The sequence below is a fragment of the Fundulus heteroclitus genome, chromosome 23 (genome assembly GCF_011125445.2).
Source record: "Fundulus heteroclitus isolate FHET01 chromosome 23, MU-UCD_Fhet_4.1, whole genome shotgun sequence".
Lineage (NCBI taxonomy): Eukaryota > Metazoa > Chordata > Actinopteri > Cyprinodontiformes > Fundulidae > Fundulus > Fundulus heteroclitus.
In genome coordinates this window covers 16,288,448-16,313,240 of record NC_046383.1, presented here as the reverse complement: position 1 = coordinate 16,313,240, position 24,793 = coordinate 16,288,448, and the positions used below count along the sequence as shown (strand labels likewise).

The 24,793-nt window shown below is 50.2% G+C and overlaps 1 protein-coding gene across 1 annotated transcript in view; it reads left to right on the top strand.

Moving 5' to 3' along the window:
- abca1b (ATP-binding cassette, sub-family A (ABC1), member 1B) overlaps nucleotides 1-24,793 on the top strand; it is a 49,805-nt gene that overhangs the window by 19,375 nt on the left and 5,637 nt on the right. The window contains exons 9-47 of the mRNA XM_036127051.1: nucleotides 3,789-4,029; nucleotides 4,799-4,938; nucleotides 5,212-5,328; nucleotides 5,505-5,693; nucleotides 5,817-6,022; nucleotides 6,267-6,443; nucleotides 6,521-6,743; nucleotides 8,108-8,329; nucleotides 8,412-8,616; nucleotides 8,695-8,805; nucleotides 8,926-9,100; nucleotides 10,217-10,348; nucleotides 10,425-10,702; nucleotides 10,779-10,999; nucleotides 11,087-11,162; nucleotides 11,244-11,494; nucleotides 11,644-11,695; nucleotides 11,777-11,896; nucleotides 12,993-13,141; nucleotides 13,215-13,339; nucleotides 13,409-13,507; nucleotides 13,580-13,769; nucleotides 14,034-14,128; nucleotides 14,205-14,237; nucleotides 14,320-14,425; nucleotides 14,546-14,620; nucleotides 15,495-15,664; nucleotides 15,937-16,114; nucleotides 16,234-16,349; nucleotides 16,472-16,616; nucleotides 16,689-16,812; nucleotides 16,910-17,039; nucleotides 18,350-18,476; nucleotides 19,885-19,947; nucleotides 20,034-20,140; nucleotides 20,313-20,454; nucleotides 20,538-20,672; nucleotides 22,603-22,706; nucleotides 22,890-22,982. Coding sequence (XP_035982944.1) covers nucleotides 3,789-4,029; nucleotides 4,799-4,938; nucleotides 5,212-5,328; nucleotides 5,505-5,693; nucleotides 5,817-6,022; nucleotides 6,267-6,443; nucleotides 6,521-6,743; nucleotides 8,108-8,329; nucleotides 8,412-8,616; nucleotides 8,695-8,805; nucleotides 8,926-9,100; nucleotides 10,217-10,348; nucleotides 10,425-10,702; nucleotides 10,779-10,999; nucleotides 11,087-11,162; nucleotides 11,244-11,494; nucleotides 11,644-11,695; nucleotides 11,777-11,896; nucleotides 12,993-13,141; nucleotides 13,215-13,339; nucleotides 13,409-13,507; nucleotides 13,580-13,769; nucleotides 14,034-14,128; nucleotides 14,205-14,237; nucleotides 14,320-14,425; nucleotides 14,546-14,620; nucleotides 15,495-15,664; nucleotides 15,937-16,114; nucleotides 16,234-16,349; nucleotides 16,472-16,616; nucleotides 16,689-16,812; nucleotides 16,910-17,039; nucleotides 18,350-18,476; nucleotides 19,885-19,947; nucleotides 20,034-20,140; nucleotides 20,313-20,454; nucleotides 20,538-20,672; nucleotides 22,603-22,706; nucleotides 22,890-22,982 — 5,642 coding nt within the window. The remainder of the gene's footprint in view (nucleotides 1-3,788; nucleotides 4,030-4,798; nucleotides 4,939-5,211; nucleotides 5,329-5,504; nucleotides 5,694-5,816; nucleotides 6,023-6,266; nucleotides 6,444-6,520; nucleotides 6,744-8,107; nucleotides 8,330-8,411; nucleotides 8,617-8,694; nucleotides 8,806-8,925; nucleotides 9,101-10,216; nucleotides 10,349-10,424; nucleotides 10,703-10,778; nucleotides 11,000-11,086; nucleotides 11,163-11,243; nucleotides 11,495-11,643; nucleotides 11,696-11,776; nucleotides 11,897-12,992; nucleotides 13,142-13,214; nucleotides 13,340-13,408; nucleotides 13,508-13,579; nucleotides 13,770-14,033; nucleotides 14,129-14,204; nucleotides 14,238-14,319; nucleotides 14,426-14,545; nucleotides 14,621-15,494; nucleotides 15,665-15,936; nucleotides 16,115-16,233; nucleotides 16,350-16,471; nucleotides 16,617-16,688; nucleotides 16,813-16,909; nucleotides 17,040-18,349; nucleotides 18,477-19,884; nucleotides 19,948-20,033; nucleotides 20,141-20,312; nucleotides 20,455-20,537; nucleotides 20,673-22,602; nucleotides 22,707-22,889; nucleotides 22,983-24,793) is intronic.

Sequence of the window (24,793 nt, the reverse complement as noted above, 5' to 3'; positions counted from 1 at the left end):
CACGTGACCTGACACCTGGCAGAATGGGTTCAGGTGTGCAGAGGGTTCCGACCCGTTTTCCTGAGGTTCTGCCAACCATCCGGGTCCAGATGCGCTCAGAGCAGAACTTCAGCTGGAGAATCTCCATCGACTCCTGCCGATCCGGCTTCTGTGGTTCTGGTCCTGAAGCCTCCGTTGGAGCAGGAGAACGATCCTCAGATCTGGTTCTGTCCAAATGGGTTCTACCAGTCCTGTTCTCCCAATCTGGACCCGTAGCAGCAGATTAGACGTCCATAGGTGATCCGTTTCCTGAAGGAGCTCCTCAGAAGATGTTCCACCTCAGATGAAGTAGGAACCTTCCTGTCAGGTTCTCATCTGTCAGCTGCACAGCTTCTGGACCTACAGAGGTTCTGGTCAGACCAGCAGGGTTCTGATGATGACCAGACCTTTGCTTTATAGACGTCAGATATAAATCAGCCGGTTCCCTGAAGGGACTGATGTAGTTCGGTTCTGGATATGTCCCGGAACCGTTGCTGTAGAAACAGAACTTTAACCACTGTGCACCGTTGGCGCCCCCCACAGGGGGAGGGAAGAGGTGCAGGACCTGCTGAGGATGATGTAAAGGTCCGGACCCGGCACCGCTGACCCGGCTGCTGTTCCTGTCAGAGCAGAAGTTCTTGGTCTGAGTCCAGCCACAGAAATCCAGAACTGAGGGGATGACGTTCCTCGTTCCGAATAAATGTGACTCAGAAACCGCCTGAGAACCTGATGAAACCTGCAGTAACCTCTGAGACGGTTTCACTTCTGCTTCCTGCTGGAGCTGACCTGCAGTAACCCTGCAGACGTTCCGTTTGTTCCCGTTTGTTCATGCAGACGTTCCGTTTGTTCCCGTTTGTTCCTGCAGACGTTCCGTTTGTTCATGCAGACGTTCCGTTTGCTCCCGTTTGTTCCTGCAGATGTTCCGTTAGTTCCCGTTTGTTCCTGCAGATGTTCCGTTAGTTCCCGTTTGTTCCTGCAGACGTTCCGTTAGTTCCCGTTTGTTCCTGCAGACGTTCCGTTTGTTCCCGTTTGTTCCTGCAGACGTTCCGTTTGTTCATGCAGACGTTCCGTTAGTTCCCGTTTGTTCCTGCAGACGTTCCGTTTGTTCATGCAGACGTTCCGTTAGTTCCCGTTTGTTCCTGCAGATGTTCCGTTAGTTCCCGTTTGTTCCTGCAGACGTTCCGTTTGTTCCCGTTTGTTCCTGCGGACGTTCCGTTTGTTCATGCAGACGTTCCGTTTGTTCCTGCGGACGTTCCGTTTGTTCCCGTTTGTTCCTGCAGACGTTCCGTTAGTTCATGCGGACGTTCCGTTTGCTCCCGTTTGTTCCTGCAGACGTTCCGTTTGTTCCCGTTTGTTCATGCAGACGTTCCGTTAGTTCATGCAGACGTTCCGTTAGTTCATGCAGACGTTCCGTTTGTTCCTGCAGACGTTCCGTTTGCTCCTGTTTGTTCCTGCAGACGTTCCGTTTGTTCCCGTTTGTTCCTGCAGACGTTCCGTTAGTTCATGCGGACGTTCCGTTTGCTCCCGTTTGTTCCTGCAGACGTTCCGTTTGTTCCCGTTTGTTCATGCAGACGTTCCGTTAGTTCATGCAGACGTTCCGTTAGTTCATGCAGACGTTCCGTTTGTTCCTGCAGACGTTCCGTTTGCTCCTGTTTGTTCCTGCAGACGTTCCGTTTGTTCCCGTTTGTTCCTGCAGACGTTCCGTTTGTTCATGCGGACGTTCCGTTTGTTCCTGCAGACGTTCTTCTTGCTCTTGCAGACGTTCTGTAGGTTCTCCGATGTTCCTACGCTGTAGTGTTGCCTCTAAAGTAGTCCTCTCTGATGTTTCACAGGAAGCTTCCTTCAGGAAGCAGAAATATGCTCCAGAACCAGAACTCTTTTTGTTTATTCATCCAACACCAAAGTTCTGTAGACTGCAGAACATACCAGAACATTCAGAAACATGTTTGACAAAGTTCTGGGTTTACTGATGTTCCTACCTGAGCTCGGAGAACACAAGAGAGAAGGTTTTTCAGACAGAACCTCTCCACCTGGAGAACGATCTGAGGGTTCTGCTGATGGTGTGAGGGGTTAACTCCTGATGGCTGGGTTCTGCAGCTTCATAAATGCTGCTTCCATCCACCCACAGAACCGCTGCAGGCAGTTTGTAAAAATCTTGACTTTTTTTTATTTTTCTTTGACTTTTTTTGTTTGGATCTTTATTGTTGTGCCGTTACACAGTTTAAAGTTATTTAATGTTTAATAAATAACTCTGTGTTAGGTATTGTCCAGTGGATATCAGCCCAAACAGCTGATATCAGGACAATAGATGAAAGGAATGATTCTTTTAACAGCAAACTCTGCACACACAGAATAAAGGAGTGACAACTTCTCTTCAAGTTCTAGAATTTATTAACAGAAATTAAATGAACATCCAGAGAACATCACTATATAATGCTGTTTATCTGAATTAACACTATATTTCAATGAACAACTCCTCTCTACTAGGCTAGTGAAACTTAACTAAAACTACTCAGCAAAATAAAAAGATAAGAAGCTAAGGAACTATTTACACACAAAGAAACAAAAGACAAAATAAAATGGTTGATCATCAGAATGATTCAGTGAATCCTGGTTCACTGCAGATCTGAGTTAAAGAACCAAAGTTCATCTTAAAGAACGTGTAATGAGGTTAAATTAATTTAACTAATTCAAAACAACATGAGGTATGTGTTCTAACACATTCACAATGCAAATCCAGAGTTAAAGAAAAAATTATTTGATGAAATAATATTTTAAAGAATGATTTGCTCAGTAAAACATCAGTAAACTTCTAGAACGCTTGATTTTATTAATGCGATTCTACCTCCGGGAGGCTAGGGGTCTCTGTAGCGATCGGTCGCTAAAATAGCTTAATCCTAAAGTTATACGAAATCACCATTAAATCAAGATTAATATTCAATGCTAATCAGGTAATAACGCTCATAGCTTTATCGAATGATGGTGGAGCAAAACGAAATGAACTGTAGTCGCGTATCTGAGAAGGGTGAATGTTACCGGAATAGCATTAGGCTAGCGGACATTCTGTGTTAATTTGAAAAAACTTTGGCCTTATTTTAGTCGTAATGAGTGGACCGGATAACACAAACATCAATATCCCATCAGTGTATAAAATCTTTGTGGAGATAAAGTTTGTTATAACCGTAAAAACACTCAAATTAGCATGGCATGTTTCAAAAGGCTAACGGGAGCTAACGGTTCATGCTGCGGGTGATTTCAGCTTTTGCTCTCAGCTTGGGAAAACGGGTTCTGTGCCGGCTGCAGGCGGGAGGCCGGTCGGCGCCGTCTGGAGTTTCCTGCAACAGCTGAGAAAAACAAACAAAGCTGGTTCGGCATAGAAGATTCTTTACTGTGGTGTCTGGTTATGCAGAAGCTAGACTGCAGACTTAGCTGCGATCCAGCCTGCAGTTCTCTCAGTCCGGTCCTCTGGACGGAGAGAATTCTCCCCTTTGTCGCTCCAGGCAGGAGCGACGGGACTGAGAAGCTTTATAGCGCTGATGGCACCCTGCTGAGGGGAAATGTTTCATGTTGTTCACAAATCTGTCTCAATTTTTACCCATGGCTTTAATGGTGCAACGTTATGTTTTTAAGGTTCCAGATTTCACCGACCTGTTTCCCTTTATAGTTTTATTTTACGTTTGCTGTTAAATTAAAAGCTCTGAATCTGACATCTGCTGACCCAGAACTCCAGAACCGAGCCGAGCTCACCATGTACCCGTGTTTCTCTGCAGCTGGCCGGGATGAAGAGCTGGGTGGACCTGAGGAACGAGATCATCTTCCTGACGCAGAACGCCACATCGTCGCCCAGCGTGCTCTACAAGGCCGTGTCCAGGATCGTGTGCGGTCACCCGGAGGGCGGCGGCCTGCAGATCAAGTCTCTGAACTGGTACGAAGACAGCAACTACAAGGCTCTGTTCGGGAACCACAACAGCAGCGAGGACGACGCCTCCGTGCACTACGACAACTCCTCCAGTGAGTCTTTCCCTGACTCCCAGCTCTTGTTTGAGCTGCATGTGACCTTCTGGGTCACAAAGGTCCCATCTGATCTGATCCGATCTGATTCAATCTGATCTGAATCAATCCAAACTGATTCAATCCGATCTGATTCTGTCTGATCTGATTCAGTCTGATCCGATTCAGTCTGATCCGATCTGAATCAATCCGATCTGAATCAATCCGAACTGAATCAATCCGAACTGATTCAGTCTGATCTGATTTAGTCTGATCCGATTCAGTCTGATCCGATTTGATCTGATCCGATCTGATTCGATCTGATTCAGTCTGATCTGATCCTGTCTGATCTGATTCAGTCTGATCTGATCCTGACTGATCTGATCCTGACTGATCTGATTCAGTCTGATCCGATCCTGTCTGGTTTGATCTGATTTTATCTGATTCTGTCTGATCTGATTCAGTCTGATCTGATCCTGACTGATCTGATCCTGACTGATCTGATTCAGTCTGATCCGATCCTGTCTGATCTGATTCAGTCTGATCTGATTCAGTCTGGTTTGATCCGATTCAGTCGGATCCGATTCAGTCGGATCCGATTTGATCTGATTCAGTCAGATCCGATTCAGTCGGATCCGATTCAGTCGGATCCGATTAAATCCGACCAAATCTGAACAGATCTAGCTTAATGAAACTGAAACATCTAGCAACCTGTGCTATATAAAGCCCGTTAACTGGTTCTGATGCTCACGCGTGTGCGTGTGCGTGTGCGTGTGCGTGTGCGCTGCAGCTCCGTTCTGTAACAGCCTGGTGCAGAACATGGACTCCAACCCCATCTCCCGGATGATCTGGCAGGCCCTGAAACCTCTCCTGCTGGGGAAGATCCTGTACACCCCCGACACCCCCGCCACCCAGAGGATCATTCATGAGGTATGACATCACTTCCTGTCAAAGATTGCAGCTGATTGGGTCGTTTTAAAAAGTGTGCAGGGATACAGTTCCCCTCGGAAGATATTCTGTTAAATTCACTTCTTGCAGGCAGAACAGGCAGAACCCAGCCATCAGCATGTGGACAGAACCAATTTATCAGAATTGAAGCAGAACCAGAACTGCAGCGTCCACCAGAACTAAAATACGTTCTGCTACAGTGGTGGCCAGTCAGGGTTAGACTGAATCGTGTGTGTGGTTCTGTGGTGCCTTCAGGTGAACCGGACCTTCCAGGAGCTCGGTGTGTTCAGGGACCTCGGTGGCATGTGGGAGGAGATGAAACCCAAAGTCTGGGACTTCATGGAAAACAGCCAGCAGATGGACCTGATCAGGGTAACCGGGCTCCACTGCATTACTTGTTCCGCCCGTCATCACATGTATGAAGGGGGAGGGGCATAGGAGGCTCCGCCCACCAGATTACCTGCTCCTCCCCCACCATTACCTGTAGACTCTTTTAACGTGTTGATCCTGACTGGACAGACGTTTAATTGATGTCTCCTTCCTTCCAGGCTCTCCTGAAGAACAACATCACCGCCAGCGTCTTCCACGCTCAGCTCGCCAAGACGGACTGGACCGTGGCCGACGTCTCCAACTTCCTGTCCAAGCAGCCAGCGGAGGGGCCAGGTGGCGCCCTCACCTGGCGGGAGGTGTTCAATGAGACCGACCAGGCCATCAACAGCATCTCTCGGTTCATGGAGGTCAGTGAGTTCCTGCTGGTTCTGATCATCACGCCTGGCCACATTGGAACAACTGAGACGAACTAACAGACGTCAGGTGAGTCGGTGATCACCTGACCTTACCTGTCCATGTCTCTGTGTCAGTGTGTGGACCTGGACAAACTGGAGCCGGTCTCCACTGAGGAGCGACTCGTCGACCGCTCCATGTTGTTGCTGGAGGACAGGAAGTTCTGGGCGGGGATCGTGTTTCTGGACATCGCTCCCAACGCCACCGAGCTTCCACCAAAGCTAGACTACAAGCTCCGCATGGACATCGACAACGTAGAGCGGACCAACAAGATCAAAGACGCGTAAGTCTGCCAGGTTCTGATGGGTTACTGCAGTCTGGGAGGATGGTTCTGTTGATCCAGTTTAAATCAGAAACTCGTTCTGCTTCCTGTCCCTGACTGCTGGATGGTTCTGCTGATCCAGTTTAAATCAGAAACCCGTTCTGCTTCCTGTCCCTGACTGCTGGGATATTCTGTAGAAACTCCTCATTTTGCTCCTGTGCCTCCAGACGTTGATGTTCCGCCTGTTCTCCGTCTTCTTCTCCAGGTACTGGGACCCAGGTCCTCGGGCCGACCCGTTTGAGGACATGCGGTACATCTGGGGCGGGTTCTTGTACCTGCAGGACGTTATTGAGCAGGGCATCATCAGAGCGGTGACTGGCACCAAGGAGAAAACCGGCGTGTACATCCAGCAGATGCCGTATCCGTGCTACGTGGACGACATGTGAGTCGACTTGGAACGAGTGCCGACTCGTCTGCTGGCGCTCGGTCTCAAACGTCTTCTCGCCGCTCCTGTCACAGCTTCCTGCGCGTGATGAGCCGCTCCATGCCGCTCTTCATGACGCTGGCCTGGATGTACTCGGTGTCCATCATCCTGAAGAGCGTGGTGTATGAGAAGGAGGCGCGGCTGAAGGAGACCATGAGGATCATGGGCCTGGATAACGGCATCCTGTGGCTGAGCTGGTTCATCAGCAGCCTGGTTCCGCTGCTCATCAGCGCTGGACTGCTGGTGCTGGCCCTGAAGGTAACACGCCTGGTTTTGTTGGTAAGCTGACCCGTTACGCTGCCTGTAGACATCTAAGCCAGGTCTCTGGGTTAGGGTACCGGACATCTGCATTACAGGTTTAAATGGAATCATTCTCAGAAAAGGAGATTTTACCTCCTCAGTTTCAGCTATTTTGCGCTCATTTAAATGCAATGTTCTTGTTTTATGCAAATGAGCTGTAGCTGACCACGCCCCCAACTCAAAGATTACACTAAAACATTATACACCACAATATGGCCGCCAGCGGATGTATGACGGTACAGCTGTACGCCATGAGAAGTGGAGCCTCCTGCACCACCAGCCCAGTCAAAACTACATCCCATAATATCACAGGGCAGTTTCCTGTCGGCGGTGACAAACTCTGCTCTTTTATTTCTGTTTTTTTAAAGGCAGCAACTCTTCACCAGCACGCAGAGCTACCATAGATGCTGTTTTATGGCCAACATGCTAACAGTAAAAACGCTCTAATCACAAAATGTTTTAATCGTTCATCAGAGGCTGCAGTCGGGACAGATTTACTGAGGACAAGGCGTCTAAAACTGGGACTGTCCCTGGAAATGGGGACGTCTGGTCACCATAGGCTAACAGTAGCCGTTAGCATTAGCATTAGCTTGTGCTAAGTGACAGATCAGGTTCTTTCTGAACAGAAATCCAAAATGCACAAGACAAATCATGAAGTGCTTAAATCTCCATCATCTGCAGCTTTCCTATGAACATCTGGAGCAGAACTCTCAGTAGAGATCTTTGGGTAAATCCTGCGTGTCGTGAAGTGATTCACACAAACCACAGTTTTCTCAGGCAACGTAGCTGAGAGATTACCATCATAAATAAACCGGAATCACGGCTCTTTGTTCTCCATGACTGGGAGAACGTGCACGAACACATGCTGGTTATTGCAGCCAACAACAGAACATTAGTCCTCTCCTGCAGCTGTTTACAGGGAAAACCAGCAGACCAAAAAGTGGGCGGAGCTTGGCCTGCGCCCACTGTGACGCAATCAGCAGGAGGTTTTAGAAACGGCAAAAGTTTAGACACCAGAAAAAATTATTGCCATAAAACAGCTGGATGCTTTTTTTTTTTTTTTAATGGCTGAACTTTTTCTAGAGACCAAAATGGAAGAATGAAAATGTGACAAAAATGCATTTTTCATAACGGGTCACCTTTGAGGACCAACCAGACTCAGTCGGTTTCAGACTAAGGTTTGGAAAGTTGGATCTGAATGAAGCTTTCAGGACCAACGTGCTTTAGACGCTGCAGAGCGGAGACGTCGTGTCATAAAGCCGGCCCCATGTTAGCGGGGTTGATCTGAACTAATCCTCCTCATTGTGTTCTGGACTCTGCAGAAGGGGAACCTGCTGCCCTACAGCGACCCTGGTATCATCTTCCTCTTCCTGGGCTCCTACGCCGTGGTCACCATCATGCAGTGTTTCCTCATCAGCACGGTGTTTGCTCGCGCCAACCTGGCCGCCGCCTGCGGAGGCATCATCTACTTCACGCTCTACCTGCCCTACGTGCTCTGCGTCGCCTGGCAGGACTACATCGGATACGGAGTCAAAGTGTTCGCTGTGAGCCCGCCCACCTCTCCTTTGGTGTGCTGTTCTGAGTGCTGATTGGCCAGCGTAGGTCACATGTCCTCTCGCCCTTCAGAGCCTGCTGTCCCCCGTGGCGTTTGGGTTCGGCTGTGAGTACTTTGCACTGTTTGAGGAGCAGGGCGTCGGGATCCAGTGGAGGAACCTGGTGTCGAGTCCTCTTCAGGAAGATGAGTTCAGCCTCCGCACCACCATCATCATGATGTACTTTGACTCCTTCCTGTACGGAGTCCTCACCTGGTACATCGAAGCCGTCTTCCCAGGTAGCGTCCTTTATTCTAGCGTCCAGTCGGTGCTGGCGTCCTAAAGCTGGTCAGCAGGTGACGTGCTGCTGTCTGCAGGTCAGTACGGCATCCCTCGGCCCTGGTACTTCCCCTTCACCAAGTCCTACTGGTTCGGAGAGGAGGGGAAGTCCAAGAAGGTCCCTCAGAATCGCAAAGGAAACGCTGCAGGTGAGAAAGTTTAAACGTTCTCTGCTACATCTGAGACCATCAAGGATGAAAGTATATTTGAACCAGATGAAGCTTTTCTTGTGAAGAGCTCCGGGGTAAGGCGTGTGCACCTGTTCACAGCCGTGTGTGTGGAGGAGGAGCCAGCTCACCTGGAGCCGGGGGTCTACATCGAGAACCTGGTGAAGGTGTACCGTCACGGAAAGAAACTAGCAGTGGATGGACTGACTCTCGGTTTCTACGAGGGACAAATCACTTCCTTCCTTGGACACAATGGAGCTGGAAAGACCACCACCATGTGAGTGTTGGACCTGAGCCGTTAGAACCTGGTTAAAGATCCGGGGACAGGGTCAGGTGTGGGCTCTGATGCAGGTACACGGCACAGGTAGAGGGTTGGGTTCATGTCACCAGCATCAGGACCGCAGAGTATAGATGTCCGCTGTAGGTACCAGATCGACTCAGGGCCCGGCGCCTTCTGATGACATCACTATACATGGTTGGTTTAACGTTTGCACAATTACACAAAATATTGTGATTGGTCTGGACAACTTACTACAGTAATTATAGCGGGGTGTAGGTTTTATTCAAGAGCGGGATTGCGGTTTGTAAACGGACAATTTTACGAAGAAATTCTCCGTGGTCCCTGCGCCTCCTGATGACGTGACATTATGGCAACACCACTCAAACAAACTACATTTGTAACAAATCAATTTTATTAAGTTAATTTAGCGGTTTCTTTTTTCTCAAAAGCTTGAACAAATATTCAAGCCATTTTATAAAAAAATTAAATAAAAAATCAACAAATATTTGACAATCGGCTCAATGATTGGAAGAATATTGTTAACAAAAATTAAAGGGCTAGCCAGACTAAGTTATCCAGCATATATCTTAAATGTACCAAATACCACAATAAAAAAATAATCAAATTCATCACAATTTCATCTGGAATAATAAAAAACATGTGATCAGAAAAAACGACATAGTAATATCAGTCGAAAAAGGAGGAATGAACGTTATTGATTTTACAGTGATGAATGCCAAGATAAAATTAAATTTGGCTGCTGACTTTTATTAAAAATCAAATGAGTTTATGGTTTAGTTTCCCTTCACAACTTAAAAAAAATTTGGAGGAATTAAATTTCTCTAAGGTTGTAACTTTGATCCTGCAAAATTACCGATTCAATTGTCAGACTACCACAGAAGTATTCCAAAATGATGTTAAAAGTTTTCATGCCTCGACTAATTTACAGGAAAATAACCGTAAATTAACAAAATAAAATGTATTTGTAACAAATGGAGACCGCGGGCATAATGTAGTTTGTTTGAGTGGAGTTGCCATATTTAGACGTCATCTGGTACCTACAGCGGGTCTGGACACGTGGTTCCTGGGTGTTTATGCGTCTGCGTCCCATAGGTCCATCCTGACGGGCCTGTTCCCGCCCACCTCTGGTACCGCCTACATCCTGGGCAAAGACATCCGGACCGACCTGAGCGCCATCAGGCAGAGCCTCGGCGTGTGTCCTCAGCATAACGTCCTCTTCAGCATGTGAGTTCTCGCCGTAGAAATGCGCTCCCCCGCTCGGTCACGTGACCCACCCTGTGACCCACGGCGCCCCCTGCAGGTTGACGGTGGAGGAGCACATCTGGTTCTACGCGCGGCTCAAAGGCCTCTCTGAGGAGCAGGTGTCGGCTGAGATCGAGCACATCCTGCAGGACACGGGGCTGCCCCACAAACGCCGGTCCAGAACCAGCACTCTGTCCGGAGGCATGCAGAGGAAGCTGTCGGTCGCCCTGGCCTTTGTCGGGGGGGCCAAGGTGGTGATCCTGGATGAGCCCACCGCTGGAGTGGACCCGTACGCCCGCAGAGGAATCTGGGACCTGCTGCTGAAATACCGCCAGGGTGAGGCTGTGTGACCGGACCGCTGTGTCCCGCTCATCGTTGCTGTGCAGCAGATTAAAGTGTCTTCTGCCGTCAGGCCGCACCATCATCCTGTCCACCCACCACATGGACGAGGCGGACATCCTGGGGGACCGCATCGCCATCATCTCTCACGGCAAGCTGTGCTGCGTGGGCTCGTCTCTGTACCTGAAGAACCAGCTGGGGACAGGATACTACCTGACGCTGGTGAAGAAGGACCCGGAACCGTCCCTCAGCTCCTGCAGGAACTCCTCCAGCACCGTGTCCTTCACCAAGAAGGTTTGAGACGCCTGGCCCACGGCGGCGGGTCTCCTGCAGGGCGTGTCCTCCTCCTGCCCAGCTTCTAACCTCCTGCTGTTGTTTCAGGATGAGGAGAGCGCCTCGGTTAGCAGCAGCGACGCCGGACTGGGCAGCGAACATGAAAGTGAGGCAGCCACCATCGGTGAGCTCCCGGTTTCTGTCCGGCGTTTGATCGGTGCTCCCTCAGGTGGAGCTGATGCGTTTCCTGCCTGTCCGTCCTCAGAGAACGGCCCCGCCGCCTCCATCTGCACGCCCCCCCACGTCCCGCCGGACTCCTCCTTCGTTTCCAGCGTGATCCTGCGGCACGTTCCGGCCGCCCGCCTGGTGGAGGACCTGGGCCACGAGCTGACCTACGTGCTGCCGTACAGCGCCGCCAAGGACGGAGCCTTCGTGGAGCTCTTCAAAGACCTGGACCTGAAGCTCCACGAGCTCGGCATCTCCAGCTACGGCGTGTCTGACACCACGCTGGAGGAGGTGCGGCTCAGTCCTGCAGCCAGCTCTTTGATTATTCTGCTGCTTCAGAAAGTTTCTCTGAGGTTCTAAAGGAGGAAGACGTGTTCTGCAAACAGAACCGTTGATGCTCCACCTCACTAACTGCATTTGACGGTTTTCTCATTTGGTAGATTTTCCTGAAAGTGGCCGAAGACAACGGAGTAGACACTGAAGTACTCTCAGGTGAGCAGGAAGCCGCCTATGAGCGCCGTCCTCCAGGTGAAAGTCTGAAACCTGCTTCAGGTTCTGCGTCTCTGTGTCCAGACGGGACGCTTCCTGTTTGGAGGCGCAGGAGGACTCACGCCTTCGGAGGAGGAGACAATCAGAGCTGCCTGAGGCCCAACACCGAGGGCGACGACTGCAACGACTCCGAAGGAGACGCCGGTACCAACGGACACACATCTGTCCATTTTGTTGTCTCCATGCAGTTAAAAAATTAAAAAGTCAGACTCCATCAGATCCTCCAGGTTGGTGAGAAAGTTTCCTCTCTAAGGAAACCCAGCAGGTTGCATCAAGTCTCTCCAAGCAGCATTCACTCCTCCTGAAAGAGCGTAGAGCCACAGTGGACAGTCGTCTGCATTGTTGATGGCTTTGCAGCAATCCCTCATACTGAGCATGCATGAAGCGACAGTGGAGAGGAAAACTCCCCTTTAACAGGGAGGAGAACCTCCAGCAGAACCACAACCAGGCTCAGTGTCAACGCTCATCTGCCTCCACCCACTGGGGCTTAGAGAAGACAGAGCAGAGACACAGAAAGCTCAGAAGCTCACATTGACCCAGGAGTACTTTCTATGTTAGAGAAGACAGAGCAGAGACACAGAAAGCTCAGAAGCTCACTTTGACCCAGGAGTACTTTCTATGTTAGAGAAGACGGAGCAGAGACACAGAAAGCACAGAAGCTCACATTGACCCAGGAGTACTTTCTATGTTAGATGGTAATAGAGGATGATCTGCCTCCCCTGATGATGTCACAGCTAACAGAACGCCAGACCAGGTGTACCTTCTATGAAGAGAAAATGACAGAGAACAAAAAGTTAAAAGTTGAAATAACAACAAACAATGCAGATTGGAGAGCAGTAGGAGAACTCAGCAGAGAGAGAGAAACAGACCCTGATGTCCTCCAGCAGCCTAAGCCTATAGCAGCATAACTATAGAGGTAGCTCAGGGTAACATGAGCCACTCTGATGGATGTTAAAATCACCCACTATAATAACCTTGTCAGTGTTTATCACCAAATCAGATAAAAAGTCTGAGAACTGATCCAGAAACTGAGAGTAAGGGCCTGGTGGACGATACAAAACAACAAACAGAGAAGAGGTTTTCTTACTTTGCAGTTTGGATGAGGAGAACTGAGGGTTAAATGTTCAATAGAACTCTAGTTATTAATTGTCCTGGGACTAATTAATAAATAGACTGATAGATGGCTGCTACTCTTCGTGCCGTGGTTCTGATGAAGGTCATGTGACCTGTTTCCTCTCAGACTGCAGGGAGACGGACTGGCTGAACGGCACCAACGGCAAAGGCTCCTTCCAGGTGAAAGACTGGAGCCTGAAGCGGCAGCAGTTCGTGGCGCTCATGTGGAAACGCTTCCTGTACGCGCGGCGCTCCAGGAAGGGCTTCTTCGCTCAGGTATCCTCACACCTGTGACGTCCTGTGGCCTCGTCCTGTTTCCGCTCGGCGTCTGAACTCTGTGTGTTTGCAGATCGTTCTCCCAGCCGTGTTCATCTGCATCGCTCTGGTCTTCAGCCTCATCGTGCCTCCGTTTGGGAAGTACCCCAGCCTGGAGCTGCAGCCGTGGATGTACGAGGACCAGGTCACCTTCTTCAGGTACGCCGTAGTGCCCCGGTGGAGCGGATCAGGCGCCGCCGCTCCGCTCTGACTCTCTGTGTCCCACAGTGATGATGCTCCAGGAGACGCCAACATGCAGAGGCTGCTGAACTCCCTGTTGGACCCGCCGGGCTTCGGTACCCGCTGCATGGCCGGATATTCGATCCCGTAAGGACTCCATCGCTCATCGCTCAGCCGCTTCCCGTCGCGGCGTGTTGACCGTGTCTTTGTCTGAACCAGGGACGCCCCCTGCACCATGGGAGACGATGACTGGAACACCCCCGAGGTTCCTGACAGCGCCCGGCTGCTGTTCAGCTCCAGAAACTGGACCATGGAAGACCCGTCTCCGTCCTGCTCCTGCACGTCGGATGGAAGGAAGCGGATGTTGCCAGACTGCCCTGCAGGGGCCGGCGGGCTCCCCCCACCTGAGGTCAGAGCATCACACGGCCCCCCGGGGGTTTTCTGACGTGTTCTGTCCTGATCCGCTCAGCTGTCCCTGGTTCTGAACCAGAACTGGACCCACCTGTGACAGAGGGAGGGAAACAGAACCCGGTTGAAGCCTTTTCCTTCAGCTGCTTTGATTTCTGACAGCTGGTGCTGCCATCTAGTGGCAGAACGAGCAAACCACGGCGGGCAGGTAGGAGACGGCCCATCAGGCAGCAGAACCAACGGTTCTGTTTGTTCCTGTGTTCAGATGAAGCTGAGCGCCTCGGACTCCCTGCAGAACCTGACAGGAAGGAACATCTCGGACTACCTGGTGAAGACCTACGCTCAGATCATCGGGAAGAGGTGAGGCACTCACCTGGATGAACACACCTGAGCAGGTTCAGGACGGTGGACTAAAGTTTTCTGTCTCGTCTCGCAGCCTGAAGAACAAAGTCTGGGTGAACGAGTTCAGGTCCGTTTCTGCACCGTTTCAGCCGCTTTAACCTGATCAGTCGCATGTTTTCAGAGGCTCAGGTGTTCTGCTCTCCCTGCAGGTATGGAGGCTTCTCATTGGGTGCCAGGAGCACACAGGTCCTCCCGCCAGCCAATGAGATCGATGATGCCATCGAGAGAGTCCGAAAGATCTTTGAATTAAAGAAGGTCAGTGAGAGACCAGCCAGCGCTCAGAGGAGTCAGAACCTCAGAGGAGTCAGAACCTCAGAGGAGTCAGAACCTGAGAACCCGTCCTGCTAACAGCCCAATCATGTTTGCTGTCTGCAGGGATCCGCCGCCGACCGGTTCCTTGACAATCTGTCCGGCTTCATCAATGGTCTCGACACAAAGAACAACGTGAAGGTGGGGCCAGAACCAGGTTCTGTTCTGGGTTTCTCCTCCTTCAGGTCTTTTCCTGCTCTCATCTTCAACCTAAAATAAATGAGCTTTTATTGTGGCGTTATGGTCTGGACGGTGTAACCGGCCCTCCTGACCATATTAGGCCATAAAACGCTCCAGAATGTTGTGAATCTACAGCAACTGATCAGGTTCCGTCATTTCAACGTATTCCAAAGCAGAACCCGTCCACTTCCTGCATGGAGTCCGTTTCAGAGATGCTCCACAGATCCACCTTCACGCTGGTTCTGAACTGGAGCATGAAGCAGGAAGTGATGAAGAGGGAACAAGCGGTGCTGCTTCTGCTCCGCCTTTTCCAGAAGGTGGAGTGAGGGCAACGTTCCCCCAGTTCTACTGAAGCATATCAGAACGGCCAGGACCAATGCTGGACCCGGGTCTGGACAGGTGCTCGCAGAACTCTGTGGTCCATCATTGCATGTTGGTTCTGGTGGTTGGTTCTAATGAGGCCCACTACCAGCTCTCTTCAGGGCTGCTATGCTCCACAGGTTTCTCCCTTGGACCTGCTGGTCAGATGTGCAGCTTTAGTTCAGGTTCCTGGTTTGAAACCCGTCTGATTTCTATCAAACCAAACCTGGTTTTAGAGAACTTGGTTCTACTTGTGTTGTCCTGATAGTGTCATGTTCAGCAGGTCTGAGATCAGCCCTGCTGAACATGACGGGGGAACCCAGAAGGTTCTGTCAGCAGAAATCAGAACTGAAGGGAAGCAACAGAAAGAGGAGAAACATTCCTGAGAGTCAGAAAGCACCTGGCGGAGCAGCAGCTGAACGAGTCAGTAGTTCAACGGCTCATTTCCAGGTGTTCTTGAATCTCTTCTCCTCAGATCTGGTTCAACAACAAAGGCTGGCACAGCGCGGCGGCGTTCATCAACGTGATGAGCAACGGCATCCTGAGAGCAAACCTGCCGCCAGGTGCAGAGCCCGCCAGGTACGGCATCAGCTCCTTTAACCACCCGCTGAACCTCACCAAGGAGCAGCTGTCCCAGGTGGCCCTGTGAGTGCACACCTGCAGCACACCTGCAGCACACACACACCTGCAGCACACCTGGAGCACACACACACACACACACACACACACACCTGCAGCACACCTGCAGCACACACACACCTGCAGCACACCTGCAGCACACCTGGAGCACACCTGGAGCACACCTGCAGCACACCTGCAGCACACACACACACCTGGAGCACACACCTGGAATATTCAGCAGAAAAACACCTGATGGAGTCTCTGTTCTTCATCTCCCTCCTCTTCCTCGTCTCCAGGGTAACCACCTCCGTGGACGTCCTGGTGTCCATCTGCGTGATCTTCGCCATGTCCTTCGTCCCGGCGAGCTTCGTGGTCTTCCTCATCCAGGAGCGCGTCAGCAAAGCCAAACACATGCAGTTCATCAGCGGCGTGAACCCGCTGCTCTACTGGGTGGCCAACTTCACCTGGGACATGGTGAGCCCCGCCCCGCTAAACCCCGCCCCGCTAAGCCCCGCCCCCGCTAAGCTCCGCCCCGCTAAGCCCCGCCCCCGTCATGTGTCACCGAGTCGTTGCTGATCTTTGTGTCTCTGCAGTGTAACTACTTTGTCCCGGCAACGCTCGTCATCGTCATCTTCATCTGCTTCCAACAAAGAGCCTACGTCTCATCCAGCAACCTGCCGGTTCTCGCCCTGCTGCTGCTGCTTTACGGGTCAGAACCTCAGAACCGCAGAGTTTTACTGCTTTGAGTCCATGAGTTGTTATGGGTTAACCCTGGAGGTAGACGGTTGGAGATGTTCTGACTGCAGCTGGTTGTCTCCTTCTCGTCTCCAGCTGGTCCATCACGCCGCTCATGTACCCGGCCTCCTTCTTCTTCAAGATCCCCAGCACGGCCTACGTGGTCCTCACCAGCGTCAACATCCTCATCGGCATCAACGGCAGCATCTCCACATTCGTCATGGAGCTGTTCGGGGACCACGTGAGTCCACCGCCAGCGAGTCCACAGGTAGTCCCGGCTGGGGGCGGAGCTCTAACCGAATGTTCTCTGCAGGAGATCGGAGGCATCAACGACATCCTGAAGAACGTCCTCCTCATCTTCCCCCACTTCTGCCTTGGGCGGGGACTCATCGACATGGTGAAGAACCAGGCCATGGCTGACGCCCTCGAGAGATTCGGTAACACACGCCGCGTTTTCTGAGCTGCCCAGGTGCTTCAAGCAGGAACAGGTGTGAGTCACCTGAGCACAGGTCAACCACTGCTGCTGTCTTCCAGGTGAGAACAGATTCCGATCTCCGCTGGAGTGGGACATGGTAGGAAAGAACCTGCTCGCCATGGCGGTGGAGGGCGTGGTCTTCTTCATCATCACCATCCTCATCCAGTACAGGTTCTGCATCAAGCCCAGGTGAGTTCTAGCTCTGACTCCTTACATGTAGAACCAATCCTAGCTCAAGATTAGCATGTGAGCTCACCTGGGCCCCATGCGGGGACCCTTAATAACAGCTCCTAGCTCCTAGCTCCTGCTGCTAGCTCCTACTCCTGATCCTAGCTGCTAGCTGCTAGCTCCTACTCCTACCTCCTGGTCCTAGCCCCTAGCTTCTAGCTCCTACTGCTAGCCCCTAGCTCCTAGCTCCTGCTGCTAGCTCCTAGCTCCTGATCCTAGCTGCTAGCTCCTGCTCCTAGCTCCTGCTGCTAGCTCCTGCTGCTAGCTCCTGCTCCTAGCTCGTAGCTTCTAGCTCCTGCTCCTAGCTGCTAGCTCCTACTCCTACCTCCTGATCCTAGCTCCTAGATCCTAATCCTAGCTCCTAGATCCTGCTCCTAGCTCCTACTCCTAGCTCCTGCTCCTAGCTCCTACTCCTAGCTCCTGCTCCTAGCTCCTGCTCCTAGCTGCTAGCTCCTAGCTCCTACTCCTACCTCCTGATCCTAGCTCCTACTCCTAGCTCCTGCTCCTAGCTGCTAGCTGCTAGCTCCTGCTCCTAGCTCCTGCTCCTAGCTCCTACTCCTACCTCCTGATCCTAGCTCCTACTCCTACCTCCTGATCCTAGCTCCTACTCCTAGCTCCTGATCCTAGCTGCTAGCTGCTAGCTCCTGCTCCTAGCTTCTAGCTCCTGCCCCTAGCTCCTACTCCTACCTCCTTATCCTAGCTTCTAGATCCTGATCCTAGCTCCTGATCCTGCTCCTGATCCTGCTCCTAGCTCCTACTCCTAGCTCCTGCTCCTAGCTGCTAGCTGCTAGCTCCTGCTCCTAGCTCCTAGCTTCTAGCTCCTGCCCCTAGCTCCTAGCTCCTACTCCTACCTCCTGATCCTAGCTTCTAGATCCTGATCCTAGCTCCTGCTCCTAGCTGCTAGCTCCTAGCTCCTGCTCCTAGCTCCTGCTCCTAGCTCCTGCTCCTAGCTGCTAGCTCCTAGCTCCTGCTCCTAGCTCCTGCTCCTAGCTTCTAGCTCCTGCTCCTAGCTCCTACTCCTACCTCCTGATCCTAGCTCCTAGATCCTGACCCTAGCTCCTGATCCTGCTCCTAGCTCCTACTCCTAGCTCCTGATCCTAGCTGCTAGCTCCTGCTCCTTCTCTTAGTTCCTGCTCCTAGCTCCTGACTGCACTATTCAGACGCTCTGATCACAGTGAAGAGTCCTGACTCTATAAGGGTAATCGGATAGATGCCTGGGTTTAATGTTACCTGTGATAACCAAGTTCTTTCAACTTTGTTTCTTTGTCAAGACCCATCAGTAAACTCACCAAGTTGGGACCACTAGGAGAAGAAGACGAAGATGTGGCCCGGGAGAGACACCGCATCGTACAGGGCCTTGGACAGGGAGACATCCTGGAGCTCCGGCAGCTCACCAAGGTGGGACAAGGTTTTACACCTGACCTGGTTTAAACACCTGAACTGATTCAATTCAGGTTTATTTCTATAGCAACAATTAACATCATATCATCTCAAGGTTCTTTCCAAAGTCAGCTTCCATCAGATCCTCCAGGTTGGTGAGAAAGTTTCCTCTCTAAGGAAACCCAGCAGGTTGCATCAAGTCTCTCCAAGCAGCATTCACTCCTCCTGAAAGAGCGTAGAGCCACAGTGGACAGTCGTCTGCATTGTTGATGGCTTTGCAGCAATCCCTCATACTGAGCATGCATGAAGCAACAGTGGAGAGGAAAACTCCCCTTTAACAGGGAGGAGAACCTCCAGCAGAACCAGAACCAGGCTCAGTGTGAACGCTCATCTGCCTCCACCCACTGGGGCTTAGAGAAGACAGAGCAGAGACACAGAAAGCACAGAAGCTCACATTGACCCAGGAGTACTTTCTATGTTAGAGAAGACAGAGCAGAGACACAGAAAGCTCAGAAGCTCACATTGACCCAGGAGTACTTTCTATGGTAGATGGTAATAGAGGATGATCTGCCTCCCCTGATGATGTCACAGCTACCAGAACACCAGACCAGGTGTACCTTCTATGGAGAGAAAAATGACAGAGAACAAAAAGTTAAAAGCTGAAATAACAACAAGCAATGCAGATTGGAGAGCAGTAGGAGAACTCAGCAGAGAGAGAGAAATAGACCCTGATGTCCTCCAGCAGCCTAAGCCTATAGCAGCATAACTATAGAGGTAGCTCAGGGTAACATGAGCCATTCTGACTAGAAGCTTTGTCACAAAGGAAAGTTTTAAGATTAGTCTTAAAAGTAGACGGGGTGTCTGCCTCACGGACCAAAACTGGGAGTTGGTTCCACAGGAGAGGAGCCTGATAGCTAAAGGATCTGCCTCCCATTCTACTTTTAGAGACTCTAGGAACCAGCAGCAGACCTGCAGTCTGAGAGCGAAGTGCTCTGTTAGGAACATACGGGGTAATCAGAGCTCTGATATATGATGGAGCTTGATTATTAAGGGCTTTATACGTTAGAAGGAGAATTTTAAATTCTATTCTTGATTTAACAGGAAGCCAATGAAGGGAAGCTAAAACAGGAGAAATATGATCCCTCTGGTTGATTTTCATCAGAACTCTTGCTGCAGCATTTTGGATCAGCTGAAGGCTTTGAACTGCATTTTGTGGAATTCCTGATAGTAAAGAATTACAATAGTCCAGCCTTGAAGTAACAAATGCATGGACTAGTTTTTCAGCATCACTCCTGGACAGAATGTTTCTAATTTTGGCGATATTCCGGAGGTGAAAAAAGGAAACTCTGGAAACCTGTTTAATGTTTAAATGACATCAGTTGAGCTATTTGAACAAATTCTGACGGCTGACCTGGTTTGTGTTCAGGTGTTTAAGAGGAAGCAGAAGCCGGCGGTGGATCGACTGTGTGTCGGGATTCCTCCTGGAGAGGTGAGACCCACTTCCTGCTGCGGTGCCACCTGTGCAGAGCAGGAGCTGCGTGTGACTAACATCGGGTCTGTGTGGTTCTGGTTCAGTGTTTCGGACTGCTCGGTGTGAACGGGGCTGGGAAAACCACCACCTTTAAGATGCTGACGGGAGACACCATGGTGACGAGCGGAGAGGCCTTCCTGGCTGGGAAGAGGTGAGGCTTCAGCGTTCCACCTCATGTCACCTGGTTCTGTTCTGTTCTGTTGGAGTCAGACCAAAGCTGTGAGCGCCAGGAGGGTCTGGACCCTACGGGCGGTTCCACTGATCGGGTCGGTCACGTGCCTGTGGGGCGGTGCTGGTCCTCTCATGGCTCTGTGTCTCTGCAGCATCCTGAGGGAGATCGATGAGGTCCATCAGAACATGGGCTACTGTCCTCAGTTCGACGCCGTCAACGAGCTGCTGACAGGAAGAGAACACCTGGAGCTCTACGCCATCCTCAGGGGCGTCCCTGAGAGGGAAGTGTGCGACGTGAGTCCCGGTCACGCATGGCGGCACACCTGCTGGGCGGGGCCACGCTGCCCGGCTCTGATTGGCTGCTGTGTCGTTGACAGGTGGCAGAGTGGGGGATCAGGAAGCTCAGTCTCCTGAAGTACGCCGATAAAAGAGCTGGAAGTTACAGCGGAGGGAACATGAGGAAGCTGTCCACCGCCATCTCCCTGATCGGAGCGCCCCCTGTGGTCTTCCTGGTAAAACACACCTGCACCACATTCTTCTGCTGCCGTGTCTTAATTTAACTCCGTTTACTAAAAGTGTAGAACCGGCAACCTCAAGGCAAAGCAGACAGACCCGGTTTGGTACAGAAATGCATCGTCAGTAAAATCATGCAGATGGGTTTAGTCAGCTCCACATATTCCTAGTTATCAATGAATTCTTCTTCTGTGGTCATTTCCCTTCTGGGGTCAGTAGCAACTCATGATCTCCATCTGAGCTGATCTTCTGCAGCTTCTTCTCTCTCACCAGCTACCTTCATGTTCCCTCCATCCATGGACCTCCTCTCTGGTCCTCCTCCTGCCTGGCAGCTCCAGCCTCAGCATCCTTCTACTGATGTCCTCACCTTCCCTCCTCTGGACATGTCCGTCTCAGTCTGGCCTCTCTGGCTTCATCTCCACAACATCTGACCTCCTCTCTGATGGACTCTCCATCCTCAGCCTCTTCATCTCTGCCTCCTGCCTCTTCCTCAGCTCCTCCGTCTCTAAACCAGAGAACATCTCTGCTCTCTCCACCATCTTCTACCTTCTCCTTCTTTAATCACACACCTGACACGTTTCTTCTCTTCTTTTCTGGACTGGTGATCCTGACCATCCTCCACCTTCTCTGCTCCCTGTGACCTCGCCGCTCCACATCTTGGGACCAAATAGGATAAACTGAACTTGACCCTTGTGAGGCTGTCAAGTTCAGTTTATCATTTAAAGAGTAACTCCGACCAGAATCAACTTATTTTGCTCATGAACTGTATAAACTGGGCTTAAGGCGATACTTTAATCTTTTATATACTTTATTTATAATTTTAAAGATTTGAGTTTTACAGAGACGGTAACAAGACAAGACATTAGGCTAATCAGCCTAATGCTAATTAGCCTAATGCTAGTTAGCCTAATGCTAATTAGCATTAGCCTAATTAGCATTAGGCTGATTAGCCTAATGCTAATTAGCCTAATGCTAATTGCCAGTGGCTCCAGAGCAACGTCACACAGCGTCCCCCCCCCTATAAACGGCACATTGTAAACGGCCGGGTCTGTCCCACGGCTCACCTCCGCCGCCAGCTTCTCCGTGACGCTTTCTGGGCGACAAGAGATTCTGGAAACTCGGATCAAACTTGTTGAACCGCTCATTAAAGGACCGCAGCAGCTTATTCCACATTTTCTGCCTGGTGGGTGGAAGCTCGTCTTCCTCGTTGACTGGCGCCATGCCTGAAGGTTTCATGCTAGCCTGATCACCACCATAGCAGCTTCAGCTAACGAGCGATTAGTTGCCTTTCCGCTTGGTGAAGACTTGGTCGACATGCTCGTGTTACGCTTTTCACCAAACTCCAGGAGGAACACAAGGCGAAGCTTTTAAGACAGAAATGGAGAGACTGGTATGTTAAAGTTCGCCTATAATCAATATAATCCAGTATTCCATGAGGAGCTAAAATAATACGTCTGTCCAGTCCACATGTCTCAGTGATCTGGACAACGTGTCCCACTGACTGAGTGAGCTCCAGAGAAGGTCCACGTCTGATCAGACAGCAGCTTCTGGTCCATCTAACCGCTGGACGGGTTCACCACATCTGGACCGGGTTTGGTGCCTCTTCAGAGTTTAGCTGTGCTGTGAATTTTGTCCGTCGTGGTCCACCATACATGCTGAAGCTGTGCACAGCGAGCAGGACGTGGTTACATAACAGCAGCAGGTGGCCGACAGCCAATCAGAGCAGCTGAGCAGGATTTGGGGGAGCTGGGGTTGCGTAACGGGAGGATTTAGCACAGCTGCCGTAGTTTACTGAGAAGAGAAGAAGAAGAGCTGCGGTCCGGCCAGGTGTGAGCAGGATGCCCCTCCTCCCGCTCCTCCTCACCTTCACCGTCTGCTTCCTGCTCCACCTGTGGGCCAACCTGAACCTGGCTGTGCTCCTCGTTACAGGACGAGCCCACCACGGGCATGGACCCCAAGGCCCGCCGGGCCCTCTGGAACTGCATCCACAGCGTCATCAAGGAGGGACGCTCCGTCGTCCTCACCTCCCACAGGTGAGGGGCTCTGATGTCATCGCTCTGTGTGGCGTTGACGTCCTCGTTGTGGTTTTAATGTCCCCCGGTCTGTCCCGTTAGAGGCGCCGTGGTTCAGACTAGCTGGATTCTGCAGAGGTTCTGCTCCAGAACTCCATGTTCTGGCTCAGGCCCGGCCGTGTGCTAACTGTGTGTGTGTTGCAGCATGGAGGAGTGTGAGGCTCTGTGCACCAGGATGGCCATCATGGTGAACGGCAGGTTCCGATGCCTCGGCAGCGTCCAGCACCTCAAAAACAGGTAACCCCCCCAGGACTTGACAATAAAAGACTTTTCTTCTGTTTCTTCTTCTCTCTAGACCAGGCATGTCCAAAGTGCGGCCCGGGGGCCATTTGTGGCCCCTGTGCTGATTTTGGGTGGCCCTCTAACTGCATTTCAAGAAAGATTTGGTCCACCAGCACAGGCTGATGCAGATGGAAGATTTTAGTTTTTAATTATGGCAAAATTATTCTAGAAAAGTCAGAATCCTACAATTGAAAATGTTAAAGTTTTCATCTTTTAATAAACACCCTTCTGTCATTCTCTTTAATTTCATAGTAACATCTATCCAATGACATTTAATGACTCAAATTCAGACTTTGGTGCATTAAAATCTGCTTTGAACTAAATTAAGGGCGACTGTGGCTTGGTGGGTTGAGTAGTCGTCTGGCAATCTGTGGGTTGTGGGTTCGATTCCAGCTTCCCCCTGCCACATGTCGATGTGCCCCTGGGCAAGGCACTTAACCCCAAGTTGCCTACCGAGCTGCGTCTCGGTGTATAAATGTGTGTGCGTTAGTGAGAGCGACTGGGTGAATGTGGCTATAGTGTACAGCGCTTTGGGTGGTCAACATGACTGGAAAAGCGCTATATAAGTTCAGTCCATTTACCATTTACCATTATTAAAATTGGCCAATTACAGCAAGTGTTTTCAAAGAACAACCGACCCAAACACTGTTCTGATATTGCTAGACCAAAAAGAGTTCATTATTGTTAAAGAGTCTAATTAAATTATTCTAAATAATTTGCAAACTGGACGACCATCTTTTAATATGACAAATAAGCAAAACTCTTTTTTTAAACTTTGGATATACAGAGATTTACGCATTCATTTCCTACAACGGACTAATTTATGTATTTAAAATTATCATATTTTGTAGCGCAAGCAAATTAACATATTTTTTTGGTTTAAAAAATGTTTTTATTAATTTTTTGGCCCTTGAGTTCCTTTGACTTGACAATTTCGGCCCACGTACCGAAAAGTTTGGACACCCCTGCTCTAGACGATTCAAAGGAGAACGATCTAAAAAGCTTCTCATAAAATATGTGATGAATCTGGAGAGCTGTTAATAGACATGCAAGAACTCCCTGTTTTCAATTTGACTCAAAACTGTTCACCTCCAGTTGCAAAGCAAGAGTGGATGATTATTTCCAGTGTTTTACTAACATCTCAAATAAAGAAGGATGACATTCAGTCCTCAGATAAGTGTAGCGTTGAAAACCATCCAGCTCAGGTGGGTTTGGTGAAATTCTGCCAAGCTTTTTATGAAATGTTGACACCAATTCTACGTAGGATGATTAACGAATCAGCAGCAAGACATTCATTGCTTTATGAAGCAAATATTTGTTTAATACCAAAGCTCCAGCAAACTATAGGCCAATCTCTTTATTAAATCCTGATCACAAAATTAGAACGAAAGCCTTAGCTCTTCATCTAAACCAAATACTATAATTGGTCAGTAATCCATCCTGACCAGCGTGGCTTTGTACCAGGCAGGTTTTATTTTTTGAAAGAAGTCAGACTATTTAACATAATCTAAAGCAGCAATCTAAACACTGGATGCACAAAAAGCCTCCGACTCAATTGAATGGCCATATTTAAAGTTCTGCCTAGATCTGGCTCAAATTTTAGAAATTGGGTCAGAACAATTTACTCAACACCAAAGTCTTCTGTTATTTCAAATGTTTCATCAGCCCAGGTCATTCTGCATCGAAGCGTAAGACACAGTGACTGCTCGTCCTCTTTATTATTTAATTTTGAATAATAGAAATCAGAAATCAGCCCTCTATAAAAG